Below are 14,860 nucleotides of genomic sequence, written 5' to 3'. Positions count from 1 at the left end.
TCACCTGACAAAGTTTGCTCTGGATCTGATCTGGATTGTGAATTTTGTGGACATTTGAATTTAATATTTAATTCACAAACTGAAAATAATGTCTTCCTGATCTTAGTTTTACATTGTGATGTCGCATGTGTGAAGTAGTTTTGATGTAATCCTTAAAAGTCTACAGAGTCAAATCCTGATCCAGAACCCGGATCCAGATCACCTCCAAATGTTAATGCAGTCTTCCAAGGCCTAACACCAATGTGTTGTGAAAATTTGGTGAAAATCCGTTAAATGGTTTTGACGTAATCCTCAAAATTCAACAAAGTGAAGCGTACAAATTGAATCTGAATCCAGATCATCTCCAAATTTCAGTGGAGTCTTCCATGGCCTAATATCTATCTGTGGTGCAAATTTGGTGAGAATCCGTGAAGTAGTTTTGACGTAATCCTTCAAAGCCTATATAAAGTGAAATCTTGATCCGGAATCCAGATCTGAATCACCTCCAACATTTAATGGAGTCTTCCATGGTCTAATATCTATCTGTGTTGCAAATTTAGTCAAAATCTGTGCAGTATTTTTTACGTAATCCTGCTGACAGACAGACAAATAAATAAATAAACGCTGATGATTTTATTATGTCTTTGGCAGATGTAATTATGCCAGTTAGTGATGCCAAGGAATAGATAGATCCTATCAACCAGCAGATTTGCGTGTCAAAGTCCAGTATAAAAGGGGTATATTATCAGTTTATGTCCCCATTGTGTTCCTCCGGGGGACGTTCACGACTCACGTTCAAATAAACTGTGGACCCACTTGACTGCTCCATTTTTTTTGTCTCCTGAAGCGATACATTATTTAAACCACAACAGTAGTTAAGCAACGGGCTTGAAACCAGAGGATCCTTGGTTCAGACCCCGCCAGATTAGAAAATCACGAAGAGCCTTTGGGCAAAATCCTTAATCTCCCAAATGCCCCCAGTGTGCAGTTGTGTGCCTTGCATGGCAGCAGAATGCGAGGCATCATTGTAAAGCACTTTGAGCTTCTGACTCAGATGGAAAAGTGCTATATAAATACTGCCCATTTTGTGAAAGTGCCACACATTTTCAAAGCCACTACCCATTTACAGCTGAGAGGACTGAGGCAATGCAGATGAAGTTTTTTTTGTTGTTGTTTTTTTTGTCCAAGGACAGAGATGTAGTGTGACCATTAATCACATCCAGGACTACGTACATACTGGTAAGTCCATACCCACTGAGCAACTTGGTCTGTTGATTGAAAGGATCCTTTTATAACATGGAGTTCAGTGAAGACACCACACGCTTTAGAGTTGTTTCAATCTTAAGATCTAAACGTAGCCTGCTTCAGACTAGTGTGCATAGATAGAGTGGCGTCAACTCAGAATATGGTGCCATTTTGGGCCCAACTGCGCTGAACTTTTGAATGAACCTTTAATGTTTTCAACATTTTTTAAAATCATTTAACCACATACAGCAACACATCCAGGTACAGGTGCTATATAAAATAAACAATACATAAATATAAAAATGGTTAAGCTATCAAATTTACATAAATTTACAATTTATGATGATTTATTTAATTAATTTAAAGCCTGATTTATGCAGCTGCAGCTTTGTAACTCAGTGTCATACAATGACGTGTGTGACAGTTGTGAAGTTCTCATTCTCTGGATTATGCTTTATTCAGGACTAATTTGACCCTCAACAAGCTTTTTGTTCTACAATCATCACCTCCAAATCAAAAGTTGCAGACTTTTCTGGTCCATTTGTAATGAGCGGGCGCACTGCAAAAAACTATTATAATATGATGGCAGACGAAGGATTGAAAGCAGCAAAGTGTCAAATCACAGCTGGTTGTGATTTGACACTTTGCTGCTTTCACTGTGTAGCCTGCAGCCTGATGCGCACGAGTCTCCAAGTCTGAACACGGTGTGAAAAAAATAAATGGTCAGACTTTTAATGACGGAAATGACTCTGGTCCCACATGTGAGGGTTTTAATGGAAATACATTGCGATCGGACAGGAGATTTTATCCTATGTGAGGGAAAAATCTGTTGTACAAAATCCCTTTGTGTATATACTGTATAGTACACACACACACATACATATATATACATATATATATATATATATATATTCTGGAACATCCACATAAGTGATCCAGATAAGGATGTAGAAAATGATAGAAAAAAGGGTACAGCAGATCATGGCAATATTATATTTTATATATATTATAATATATATTTTATTTATATTCATATATATATGTGTGTGTGTGTGTGTGCGCGTGTGTGTTTATTACACCGAAAACAAGACAAACAAACGAACAGTGGGACTTTTGTGTCTGGTGACTGCGAATATCCGGTTTATACGATGACGATTTAGGTTTTACTGTACTCAACAATAAATTTACCTCTCAAAGCTTTGACGATGAAGTCACTTCCATCCCACACAGCTGACTTTATTTTCCCAAATTTTTGTTCTGTTCAGATCTGAAGGGAATGTGTACATGTTGAAGCTCTTGTGTCTATTTGTGCCTCCAAATGCACAGCAACCTGGCATTTTCAGCACATAAATAAATAAAATAATCTGTCTGCATGTAAATCCAGCTAACAGCAAATGCTATTTTGAACCCAAGTTGGCACCATGAGTCACATGACCAATTTTTTTTGATTCGTCATGTTGCCACTCTATCTAGCCACACTACTTCAGACCAGGTTAAATTTGTTGTGTAATTTACCATTGTGATCTAGCCAGGTTAAGAGTCACTTTGATATCTCTGAAAATCACAAGCTTTAGGCTTAATATATCTTACTAAGGGCCCCTTCATATATAACACAAGTGAGGCAGAATGGCACACGAAGGAGGAGTCACATGCCACTTGTGAAAAATTGGAGCCGCCTCAATCGCCTCGTACAATTGTCGCTACGACCATGTGCGCACACCAGCAGCTCTTGGCGGCCAAATTCCTGGTGACACACATGAACATCCAACACCGCTCGCTGGACACTTAGAAAAGGTGGGGCTATTCACGCTCCCAGCACAAGACTACCGAGCAGACCATTCGAGCTGTTTGTGAAAATTGTGTTGGAAAAGTGTGTTGGTTACCCCCTCAACATGTGGAGTGTTGGGGGTGGGGTGGGAGCACACTTGCATGACATGCTGATATTTATGTACAGACAAGATCACATGGGGGCAGGCCAACCACGCACTGACAGCTGAAAATGACAGCTCAGTGCACACGACATGTTAAATTAAAAACACAGAGAACACAGTCAGGACAATTATATAAATAAATACTACAACAACTGGCCTACATACATAATTACATAACAAATAACTACAATGAATATGACCACAGAAGGCTCTCTGTGTTCCGGGTAGCCTCTGTAAGAGTTTTACTTAATCTCACAATGAATATTTGGGACCAGTAGGGTTGCCACTTTTCAGAAGTGAAAATAAAGGACGCCCACCACAGCGTTATTCCTATTCAGCCTCTCCTCTTAACCTGACTTAATGACTTGCAAGGTAATTCAGAAGTAAATTTGGAATCTGTTCCACTTAACTGTCTGTCTGAAGTCCCAAGAGCCAGCAACACATGCATCCACTGGATGACAATCCAGACCAAACCCATGTGATAGACTACATAAACAAGAGATGTGGCACTTTAATATCTGTTGTCCACATCACACACACACCCTCCTGGAAATGTGTGTACCTGACAAAGTTAACATTTTGCACTAGCTGATCATGTAAATACAGAGTTAGATATTTTACGCTGTATTTTCTCCTAGCTCTTTATGTAATATACTGCTCTTTATAAAGAACAAAATCGATATATTCCTCAGTTTTAATTTATTGAAAGTCACGTTGAAAACCAGGCCGGGTTCCCAGGAACTGAGCCCACACATAGACTCCATTTTGTGAAAAGATGTCGAACATGTCCGGCATCATGCTTTTATACAAAACTATATAGGTTGACGACCCCTTGTCGTCAACCAAGTTGGTTGATACATGGTGGAACCTGATCAGGTAAAACCAGTTCAGACCAGTTGACATACAAGTACATACTCAAGCAGAAAAACTCACCAAAACACACCAAAAACATAACCATTTAGCATAGCAAATACTTGATAACCAGCATGAAATAATAGAATAAGGCATTAGCACAGATATCATGTAACAACACCATAAACCCTCAAAATCCCTCAAAATTAATTTGCAATGCAACTAGACAATTCAAAGTATTCTGAAAAGTAATCATTTTTGTTCATACATTATTTCCCTCGATCAGGCGTATAAATAACTGGTGCTCGTGCTCATGCATGCTAAAAAATAAGTGATTCACAGTAGAAAACATGGAAGGAAGCACTCTTTCTACACTCTTCCTACCACTCTTCCTCCTCATTGCGTTCCTCCTGAATACGAGTGCCGCTTCCCTCGTAGTGCTTCCCTCTGCATTTTATGCTACACATCATTTATTTTTACCATGTACGAGTACCATAAGCACCAGTTATATGCATGACTGGTCTAAATGTCTTTTTGCATGTGATATTTTGGGATATCACTAATTGCAAAATATTTGCAGCCATGTACTCATGATTTAGTGATTATGATGCTTTGTTACAAGTTATAAATGAGTATTTGCCTTTGCCTTTACCTGCAATGGACTGGTGGCCCACTCAGGGGGATCGTAGACCCATATCTGCTTCATGGATGCTCTTCATCAATACCCCCCCCCAATTAAGCATAAAAGGCTGGATTTTGGATTGATATTTTATAGTAAAATAACCAAAACTAACATTACCCAAATATTCATGGACCCAATAGTTCAACCAGTTCATGTTGACCTGATTCGTTATGAAATACCACAAAAGGAGATGTTCAAAAGTTGAGTTTCTTCTGTGCATGGTCTATTTTTCTTGCAACTTACTGTAGTTTAAGAAGGAACACTTTCAGTGAAGAGGAAGGAGGTGACAAGCAGCATAAAGGGATTAACGTGCACCAAGAGTCTCTCACTGTGTCCTTGCAGTCAAAGGAAAGTCAGTGTTTCCAAACAGGGAAACACAGGCTTAGCTGTGTGGCTGTGCTACCGGTGACTTACTGTGTCCAACCAAGCTGACCGACTGTTTCCTGAGGGATGACTTCTGTTTTAACATCTTTCCAAGAAATGATTTCTAATCAAGGTGCATGTCCGCTGTCATACCATATTTATATATTATGATGGATAGCACTGTCGGGACACTACATGGAAAGGAGCCATGGTATTCTTTGCAGCAGTGTACAGACTGGATACTTTTTTGGATTATCACGCATAATGGGAATTGAGACATTATGAGAACGTGTGAGTGCTGGACGCCTTTTCATTCTACTAACTCGTGAGCACAAAGTGACGAATGACCTCATGTCATATAAATGACCAAAATCTTCTTAATTTAATCTGTGGAGTTTGAGGGATTTGCTCTCTCTATACTGACCTGAGAGGATCTGTTTGATAATGGAGGATTGGCAGCAGTTTGTTTATGTATCCCTTCCTTGACCTCTGTTGTTGTTGGTCTCTTTTGAACCCTCACATAAATGGAGATGGGCAAAGGTCAAGAACCTGGAAGGATTCCATGCTGTTTTTGGGTTGGGACTCTGTGCTGATGGAGAGGCTCGTGGCCATAAACTCTTGGTGCTGTTTGAGGTATCTTGGCACTCTGCAAGAGTTCATACATTGAGCCAGAGGAAGGATTAAATGGTATTAAATACAGAGGAATCAAGTGAAGGGTCAAAGGTTCAAGAGAATGGGGTTGCTGGAGGACAGGGTAACAGTTTCCGATTTATAAAGTCTGTATGAATATGTCTGTCATATCCTTCATCGAGAGTGAAGAAGATGTGGATAAGTGTCACCTGTCAGGAGCAGAGCACAGTATTGACAGTGAAGCTGAATACAGGGACAACTACTGGGAGGATGAGGATGATATCTACCAAGAGTTTGAGGAACTGGACTTTGACGCTTTGCTAGATCACACTGATACCCCGAGCGTCACCTTGGGAGATTCCTTCTACCACCCAGACACTTCAGCTCTGTCTCATCTATATCGCTTCATGTCCCCTGAGCCAAAACCCATCTCCTTCTTCAAGGCCTGCTGCAATAACAACTCTGTCATCATCAAGTTTATGATCAGACAAGGAGTGACCGAAGAGGAAGTGCAAGAGACGGATAGGAACAACAGAGTAGGTGACTGGGATCTGTGTTTTTTAATGAAATGCTTGATGTACGTGCAATAAATTTCAAGCAGTTGTAGGTTTGATCCGACATGACAAGCTTGAAAAGGCTACGAAACTGAATTGAAATGGTATAAGCACATCAGGCCATATTATTTCATTCATGTGTTGGCACTTATAAAACATTCATACCGGTTATTGCAATGCTCAGTTTGTGCGCAATAATTTGCTTAATTGAAATATGTATTTGCATTGAGCATTTTGCATGTTTTATGAAAACCAAACAATAGCACCTATCACAATTTGGATTGTTGTGCACTGTGTGCATGTGTCCTCGTGGAGGTACCCAGATGTACAACGTGCTATCCAAGCAGTTTCAACATCAGCAACAGACAGACAACAGATGCTTGCGACGATTTACCCAAACTGACTCGACGGACCCAAATTGACCCAAATATGATTAAATGAAGCACTTTTATTTTCTGTATTGCACTCCATTCTCAAAACAGTACATTAATAGACAGCACTCTCTCTCCTTCCCTCTGTCTCACTGCCTCTTCAGAATGCTGAAACAATAAACAAGGGATCTTAAAATACGTTTGTGAGTACTGGCAATTTTTTATGGGGGAGGAGCATACAACAGATTGATATCTGATGTTACGAGCCCTGACGAGGCAGCAGTGCGTCCCGCTGTACGTCTGCAAAGGCGAGTGCCGTTTGCTTTTAATGTACTGTTTTGAGAACGGCGCGCATTTCCAAAAATAAATAAAAGTACTTCATTTAGTCATATTTGGGTCCGTCGCTGGAGTCAGTTTGGGTCAGTCTGGGTCAGTTTGGGTAAATCGTCGCACCCCAACAGACCCCCTTCAAGGAGAGATTCTTTTCAACATTTTTTTCATATCTCACACCAATAACTTTGTGCACTGACAGCATGCCGAATGCCCTTTGCTGTCTTTAGAAATGATAAATACTACCTTGTGAGGTCATTCATTCCCTGACACTCTCTGCCTTGTTTTAACTGTACAATGTTGAAAGACAGGTCTTCTCATGGTGGCAGTTGGCAAAAAGTCAGCAGTGGTCACATCTGGACAGTATTGCAGAGTATTTAAAGACAAAATCTGCAGGAACAAAATCATCTTTCTATCATATAAACTTATTGATGTTCATTGGATTTGTTCTCCTCATAGTTGGCGTCCTGTGGTGGAACGCCAAACTTATGGCCTCAAGTAATTCTGCCTTTTATAGTTATTTGTCATGACATTCCTATCATTCAAATACTCCCAGATATCTTTCAGTGTCCGTCTCTGTGTCATATCAGCATGTATCGTAATGAATGTATTTTAATAGATCTGACTTTTGTGCTCTTGGCTAATGCTGAAGCTGCCCTGATGGCATGCTGTGCATCGGTATCTGTGGGTTGTAGCGTGCGTACAACACGCTACAACTTTAATTGTGACAAGTGCTATTATCCCTTTGACTTTTTTGGGATGTATGTGTCTTACGTTCTCACTGTAACGTCAGAGAATTCAGCAATGCTTCCTTCAGTACAAAACTTGGTGAGATACAAAAATTAATCTCACTATTGATCTTTGACTACCATCACTCATTAGCAACAAGCAATTTGTTATCACACCTGCAAAAAGTGGAAAAAATGTAATTCAATTGTGAACAAATATGGAACAAATTTGGTGAAATGGTTGAACACCTCAGTTAGGGTTAAATTGATTCAGTTTTTAAACTGGTCAAAGGTCAAGAACACGCAGGAAGTTCAGTTTGCCAATGCTAAGATAAAGGGAATACAGTATTTGTAATGACCACATGAATTGAAAGCTTTAATGCCAATGATGTCAAATGTATCTGTCTGTTGGTTCAGTTGTGACCTTTGCTAACACTGATGCCTTATATTATATCAAGATGCATTATGTCATTGAAACTAATCGGTTCATACATGCAGTGGGTTGGGTCAGGATGAAGTGTTCAGAATTGGTAGTAATTGGTCAAACACCAACACATTTCAATAAATGCTGATGTATCCTTTATGATATACTCACATCTTCAACCGCTTACTCCAATTAAGGGTCGCTGGGGGTGGGGGGTGGAGCCTATCCCAGCAGTCACACAGCGTGAGGCGGGGTACACCTCGGACAGGACGCCAGTCTGTCGCAGGGCCCCTCTATGATATATAATTACTGTAATAACTGCTGATATAATGCCAATATAGAGTTGAGTATTAGAGTTCTACTTATTTTATCTGATTTTGAATCTTTAACTTGGGGTTTATTTGTTATTTAGCTTATTGATTCATGTAGCTTTATTATTATTAATAATAATTACATGGGTGGAAAGTCAACAAACAATTAACCACTTGTCGAGCTCTTGCTTTAACAGTTTTGTGGTTGACCACTTTCGAGCTGGAAACATATATTTAGTCTCACTGCCTATTACTCGAGCTGCATTTTGCTTTGCTTTGTTGCCAGTTTGAGGGATGAATCTTAGTTTTTTATGAGAAGCACCAGGATGAATTTTTCCCGTGAGGAAAATATGGATCGGTACAGAAGACACAGCCATTCTGAGAAAGCATTCACTTGTTAAAATATAAAATCAGTCACAGGAACAGCAGCACAGTGAAGCACTCTTGTTTCTGTGTTTCAGTCAGGTCTGATTGTGGCGTGCTACCATGGCTATGTAGACGTGGTCATCGCCCTCTCTCAGTGCCCATACATCGACGTCAACTGGCAGGACAATGAGGGCAACACAGCTCTGATTACCGCGGCGCAAGCAGGTACAAACTAATTTATATGAATAAATATCCTGTATGTCACATCAGGCCTGAAAAAACTGAGAAACACAAGAATGTAGATGATTTCACACAGGTGCACTGTGTGGGACAATTAAGCATTTAACTTCCAGTCACTGTTTTGTAGAATGCATAACAACACTCAGCAGTCACATTCGATTTTGCACCGACATGTTTGGTAGATCACCGTCACTAAACATCAACTGAAGGATAGCGTTTAGAAGACTCTAAAAGCTGAAACTCTACTCCAGTCGAATTTCAGCTTGGGTGCTGGTGGGAACACTTTTTTTTTTTACTGAATATTTTAGTGGATGACTTTGGGTGGGTAGGTGAGCAGGGACGTTAAGCATCTGTGAGGGTGAGATGCTCGAAAAATTAGATGCTTTCAGATGCAGTTTGGAGTACTGTGAGGCAGAAAACTTTGTTTAACATGGATGCTTTTATACAAGCACAATCAAGAGAAACATTACATGAGAATGCACCTTTTAAAGAACTGTTAACATTATAACAAACTAAACTGCACTGAACCTCATGCAAGACATATTAAATACAGGAAAGTGTTGTGTGGGCCGCTGAAGAGGAGGTATTGCTGGCCCACCACCACCAGAGGGAGCCCTGCCTGGAGTGCGGGCTCCAGGCACCAGAGGGCGCCGCCGCCTCACGGGAGCAGCCAAGGTGACAGCTGTCACCCATCACCTGAGACAGCTGACAGCAATCATCAGTGGGGTATATCAGCAGGAGGGCATCTCCACCTCATTGCCGAGATATCGTTTCTACCTGAGAGGTAACGTATCAAAGCTGACGGAGTGTATCCTTTTGGATTTGTGCTTAGTTTGTGGATTACTGTTCCAACGAGAGGTGGAGGTAACTTCCCTGCTGTTCGGAGTCCTGGGTGCAAACGCGCCCCCATTTAACTGTTCTTTGTTCCTCGCCAGCAGTACCAGGTCCGACACGCGGAGGCAGTGGCCACCTGGGAGTTCGGGACTTGGCGGCTCCAGTATTCCCGGGGTCCTGTGGCGGAGGAAGCCGTGTGGTTCCGGTCTTACCTTGGAGAGGTGTCTCCTATCTTCGAGCCTGCCCACACGACACTTTTGTGAATTGACTGTTGTCCATTTCCGTGATTGGTTGTATTCGTTGTGCACATTCACAACAGTAAAGCGTTGTTATTTTGACTTACTCCATTGTCCGTTCATTTGCGCCCCCTGTTGTGGGTCCGTGTTCCTACACTTTCACAACAGGAAGAAACTAAAAAGACATTGGTTTGTCATCTGCAGTGTACTGTACAGATCCAGATTTGGGGACAGCAAAACTGGATGGATACAGTGAAGTTTCTTTCATAGAGTGTCACACAGGTGGATAAAGATTTGGAGTAAAAATTATTAGCTTAGTCATAATTGTTGTGGTCGGACTAATTATCTTGCAATAAATTTTTGTCCGATACTTTTTACACCGATAACGTGGTAAATAAAGCTGAACAGCTACAAACATTTATAAAATTTAAAATCAGTTTAGCACCTACCTGTTAAATGTTTCGTAGCTGATGTGTAGTTCTACCCTCTGCAAAACAGAGAAGAGCTGCTTCAAGAAAAAACTGCTCTATCCCAAGATGCTCTATCTGCAGGCAAAGGAGAACTAGTCCCCCCCCCCAAAAAAAACCTAATTTCTTTTAACCCCATACTAATATCAAATCAATTTTATTTATATAGCGCCAAATCACAACAAACAGTTGCCCCAAGGCGCTTTATATTGTAAGGCAAGGCCATACAATAATTACGTTAAAACCCCAACGGTCAAAACGACCCCCTGTGAGCAAGCACTTGGCAACAGTGGGAAGGAAAAACTCCCTTTTAACAGGAAGAAACCTCCAGCAGAACCAGGCTCAGGGAGGGGCAGTCTTCTGCTGGACTGGTTGGGGCTGAGGGAGAGAACCAGGAAAAAGACATGCTGTGGAGGGAAGCAGAGATCAATCACTAATGATTAAATGCAGAGTGGTGCATACAGAGCAAAAAGAGAAAGAAACACTCAGTGCATCATGGGAAGCCCCCAGCAGTCTAAGTCTATAGCAGCATAACTAAGGGATGGTTCAGGGTCACCTGATCCAGCCCTAACTATAAGCTTTAGCAAAAAGGAAAGTTTTAAGCCTAATCTTAAAAGTAGAGAGGGTGTCTGTCTCCCTGATCTGAATTGGGAGCTGGTTCCACAGGAGAGGAGCCTGAAAGCTGAAGGCTCTGCCTCCCATTCTCCCATTCTGCAGTCTGAGAGCGAAGCGCTCTATTGGGGTTATATGGTACTATGAGGTCCCTAAGATAAGATGGGACCTGATTATTCAAAACCTTATAAGTAAGAAGAAGAATTTTAAATTCTATTCTAGAATTAACAGGAAGCCAATGAAGAGAGGCCAATATGAGTGAGATATGCTCTCTCCTTCTAGTCCCTGTTAGCACTCTATCTGCAGCATTTTGAATTAACTGAAGGATTTTCAGGGAACTTTTAGGACAACCTGATAATAATGAATTACAATAGTCCAGCCTAGAGGAAATAAATGCATGAATTAGTTTTTCAGCATCACTCTGAGACGAGACCTTTGTAATTTTAGAAATATTGCGCAAATGCAAAAAAGCAGTCCTACATATTTGTTTAATATGCGCATTGAATGACATATCCTGATCAAAAATGACTCCAAGATTTCTCACAGTATTACTAGAGGTCAGGGTAATGCCATCCAGAGTAAGGATCTGGTTAGACACCATGTTTCTAAGATTTGTGTGGCCAAGTACAATAACTTCAGTTTTATCTGAGTTTAAAAGCAGGAAATTAGAGGTCATCCATGTCTTTATGTCTGTAAGACAATCCTGCAGTTTAGCTAATTGGTGTGTGTCCTCTGGCTTCATGGATAGATAAAGCTGGGTATCATCTGCGTAACAATGAAAATTTAAGCAATGCCGTCTAATAATACTGCCTAAGGGAAACATGTATAAAGTGAATAAAATTGGTCCTAGCACAGAACCTTGTGGAACTCCATAATTAACCTTAGTCTGTGAAGAAGATTCCCCATTTACATCAACAAATTGTAATCTATTAGATAAATATGATTCAAACCACCGCAGCGCAGTGCCTTTAATACCTATGGCATGCTCTAATCTCTGTAATAAAATTTTATGGTCAACAGTATCAAAAGCAGGACTGAGGTCTAACAGAACAAGCACAGAGATGAGTCCACTGTCTGAGGCCATAAGAAGATCATTTGTAACCTTCACTAATGCTGTTTCTGTACTACGATGAATTCTAAAACCTGACTGAAACTCTTCAAATAGACCATTCCTCTGCAGATGATCAGTTAGCTGTTTTACAACTACCCTTTCAAGAATTTTTGAGCGAAAAGGAAGGTTGGAGATTGGCCTATAATTAGCTAAGATAGCTGGGTCAAGTGATGGCTTTTTAAGTAATGGTTTAATTACTGCCACCTTAAAAGCCTGTGGTACATAGCCAACTAATAAAGATAGATTGATCATATTTAAGATCGAAGCATTAATTAATGGTAGGGCTTCCTTGAGCAGCCTGGTAGGAATGGGGTCTAATAGACATGTTGATGGTTTGGATGAAGTAACTAATGAAAATAACTCAGACAGAACAATCGGAGAGAAAGAGTCTAACCAAATACCGGCATCACTGAAAGCAGCCAAAGATAACGATATGTCTTTGGGATGGTTATGAGTAATTTTTTCACTAATAGTTAAAATTTTATTAGCAAAGAAAGTCATGAAGTCATTACTAGTTAAAGTTAAAGGAATACTCGGCTCAATAGAGCTCTGGCTCTTTGTCAGCCTGGCTACAGTGCTGAAAAGAAACCTGGGGTTGTTCTTATTTTCTTCAATTAGTGATGAGTAGTAAGATGTCCTAGCTTTACGGAGGGCTTTTTTTATAGAGCAACAGACTCTTTTTCCAGGCTAAGTGAAGATCTTCTAAATTAGTGAGACGCCAATTCCTCTCCAACTTACGGGTTATCTGCTTTAAGCTGCGAGTTTGAGAGTTATACCACGGAGTCAGGCACTTCTGATTTAAAGCTCTCTTTTTCAGAGGAGCTACAGCATCCAAAGTTGTCTTCAATGAGGATGTAAAACTATTGACGAGATACTCTATCTCACTTACAGAGTTTAGGTAGCTACTCTGCACTGTGTTGGTATATGGCATTAGAGAACATAAAGAAGGAATCATATCCTTAAACCTAGTTACAGCGCTTTCTGAAAGACTTCTAGTGTAATGAAACTTATTCCCCACTGCTGGGTAGTCCATCAGAGTAAATGTTATTAAGAAATGATCAGACAGAAGGGAATTTTCAGGGAATACTGTTAAGTCTTCAATTTCCATACCATAAGTCAGAACAAGATCTAAGATATGATTAAAGTGGTGGGTGGACTCATTTACATTTTGAGCAAAGCCAATTGAGTCTAATAATAGATTAAATGCAGTGTTGAGGCTGTCATTCTCAGCATCTGTGTGGATGTTAAAATCGCCCACTATGATTATCTTATCTGAGCTAAGCACTAAGTCAGACAAAAGGTCTGAAAATTCACAGAGAAACTCACAGTAACGACCAGGAGGACGATAGATAACAACAAATAAAACTGGTTTTTGGGACTTCCAATTTGGATGGACAAGACTAAGAGTCAAGCTTTCAAATGAATTAAAGCTCTGTCTGGGTTTTTGATTAATTAATAAGCTGGAATGGAAGATTGCTGCTAATCCTCTGCCTCGGCCCATGCTACGAGCATTCTGGCAGTTAGTGTGACTCGGGGGTGTTGACTCATTTAAACTAACATATTCATCCTGCTGTATCCAGGTTTCTGTAAGGCAGAATAAATCAATATGTTGATCAATTATTATATCATTTACTAACAGGGACTTAGAAGAGAGAGACCTAATGTTTAATAGACCACATTTAACTGTTTTAGTCTGTGGTGCAGTTGAAGGTGCTATATTATTTTTTCTTTTTGAATTTTTATGCTTAAATAGATTTTTACTGGTTGTTGGTGGTCTGGGAGCAGGCACCGTCTCTACGGGGATGGGGTAATGAGGGGATGGCAGGGGGAGAGAAGCTGCAGAGAGGTGTGTAAGACTACAACTCTGCTTCCTGCTCCCAACCCTGGATAGTCACCATCCAAAGTGGGATGGATGCCGTCTCTCCTAACAAGACCAGGTTTTCCCCAGAAGCTTTGCCAATTATCTATGAAGCCCACCTCATTTTTTGGACACCACTCAGACAGCCAGCAATTCAAGGAGAACATGCGGCTAAACATGTCACTCCCGGTCCGATTGAGGAGGGGCCCAGAGAAAACTACAGAGTCCGACATTGTTTTTGCAAAGTTACACACCGATTCAATGTTAATTTTAGTGACCTCCGATTGGCGTAACCGGGTGTCATTACTGCCGACGTGAATTACAATCTTACCAAATTTACGCTTAGCCTTAGCCAGCAGTTTCAAATTTCCTTCAGTGTCGCCTGCTCTGGCCCCCGGAAGACAATTGACTATGGTTGCTGGTGTCGCTAACTTCACATTTCTCAAAACAGAGTCGCCAATAACCAGAGTTTGATCCTCAGTGGGTGTGTCGCCGAGTGGGGAAAAACGGTTAGAAATGTGAACGGGTTGGCGGTGTACATGGGGCTTCTGTTTAGGACTACGCTTCCTCCTCACAGTCACCCAGTCGGCCTGCTTTCCCGGCTGCTCAGGATCTGCTGGAAGGGAACTAATGGCGGCTAAGCTACCTTGGTCCGCACCGACTACAGGGGCCTGGCTAGCTGTAGAATTTTCCACGGTGCGGAGCCGAGTCTCCAATTTGCCCAGCCTGGCCTCCA

At 40.9% G+C, this 14,860-nt stretch overlaps 1 protein-coding gene across 1 annotated transcript in view; it reads left to right on the top strand.

The window, feature by feature from the left end:
• Window positions 1-5,840: 5,840 nt before the first annotated feature.
• The window catches only part of LOC117521245 (ankyrin repeat domain-containing protein 33B-like), a 40,386-nt gene continuing 31,366 nt past the window's right edge, over window positions 5,841-14,860 (top strand). Inside the window, exons 1-2 of the mRNA XM_034182579.1 lie at window positions 5,841-6,218; window positions 8,862-8,991. Coding sequence (XP_034038470.1) covers window positions 5,841-6,218; window positions 8,862-8,991 — 508 coding nt within the window. The remainder of the gene's footprint in view (window positions 6,219-8,861; window positions 8,992-14,860) is intronic.

This window comes from Thalassophryne amazonica, chromosome 12, assembly GCF_902500255.1.
Source record: "Thalassophryne amazonica chromosome 12, fThaAma1.1, whole genome shotgun sequence".
In the NCBI taxonomy this organism is placed as follows: Eukaryota; Metazoa; Chordata; class Actinopteri; order Batrachoidiformes; family Batrachoididae; genus Thalassophryne; species Thalassophryne amazonica.
The sequence above is the reverse complement of the archived record's forward strand: the minus strand, read 5'-3'. Positions and strand labels throughout refer to the sequence as shown.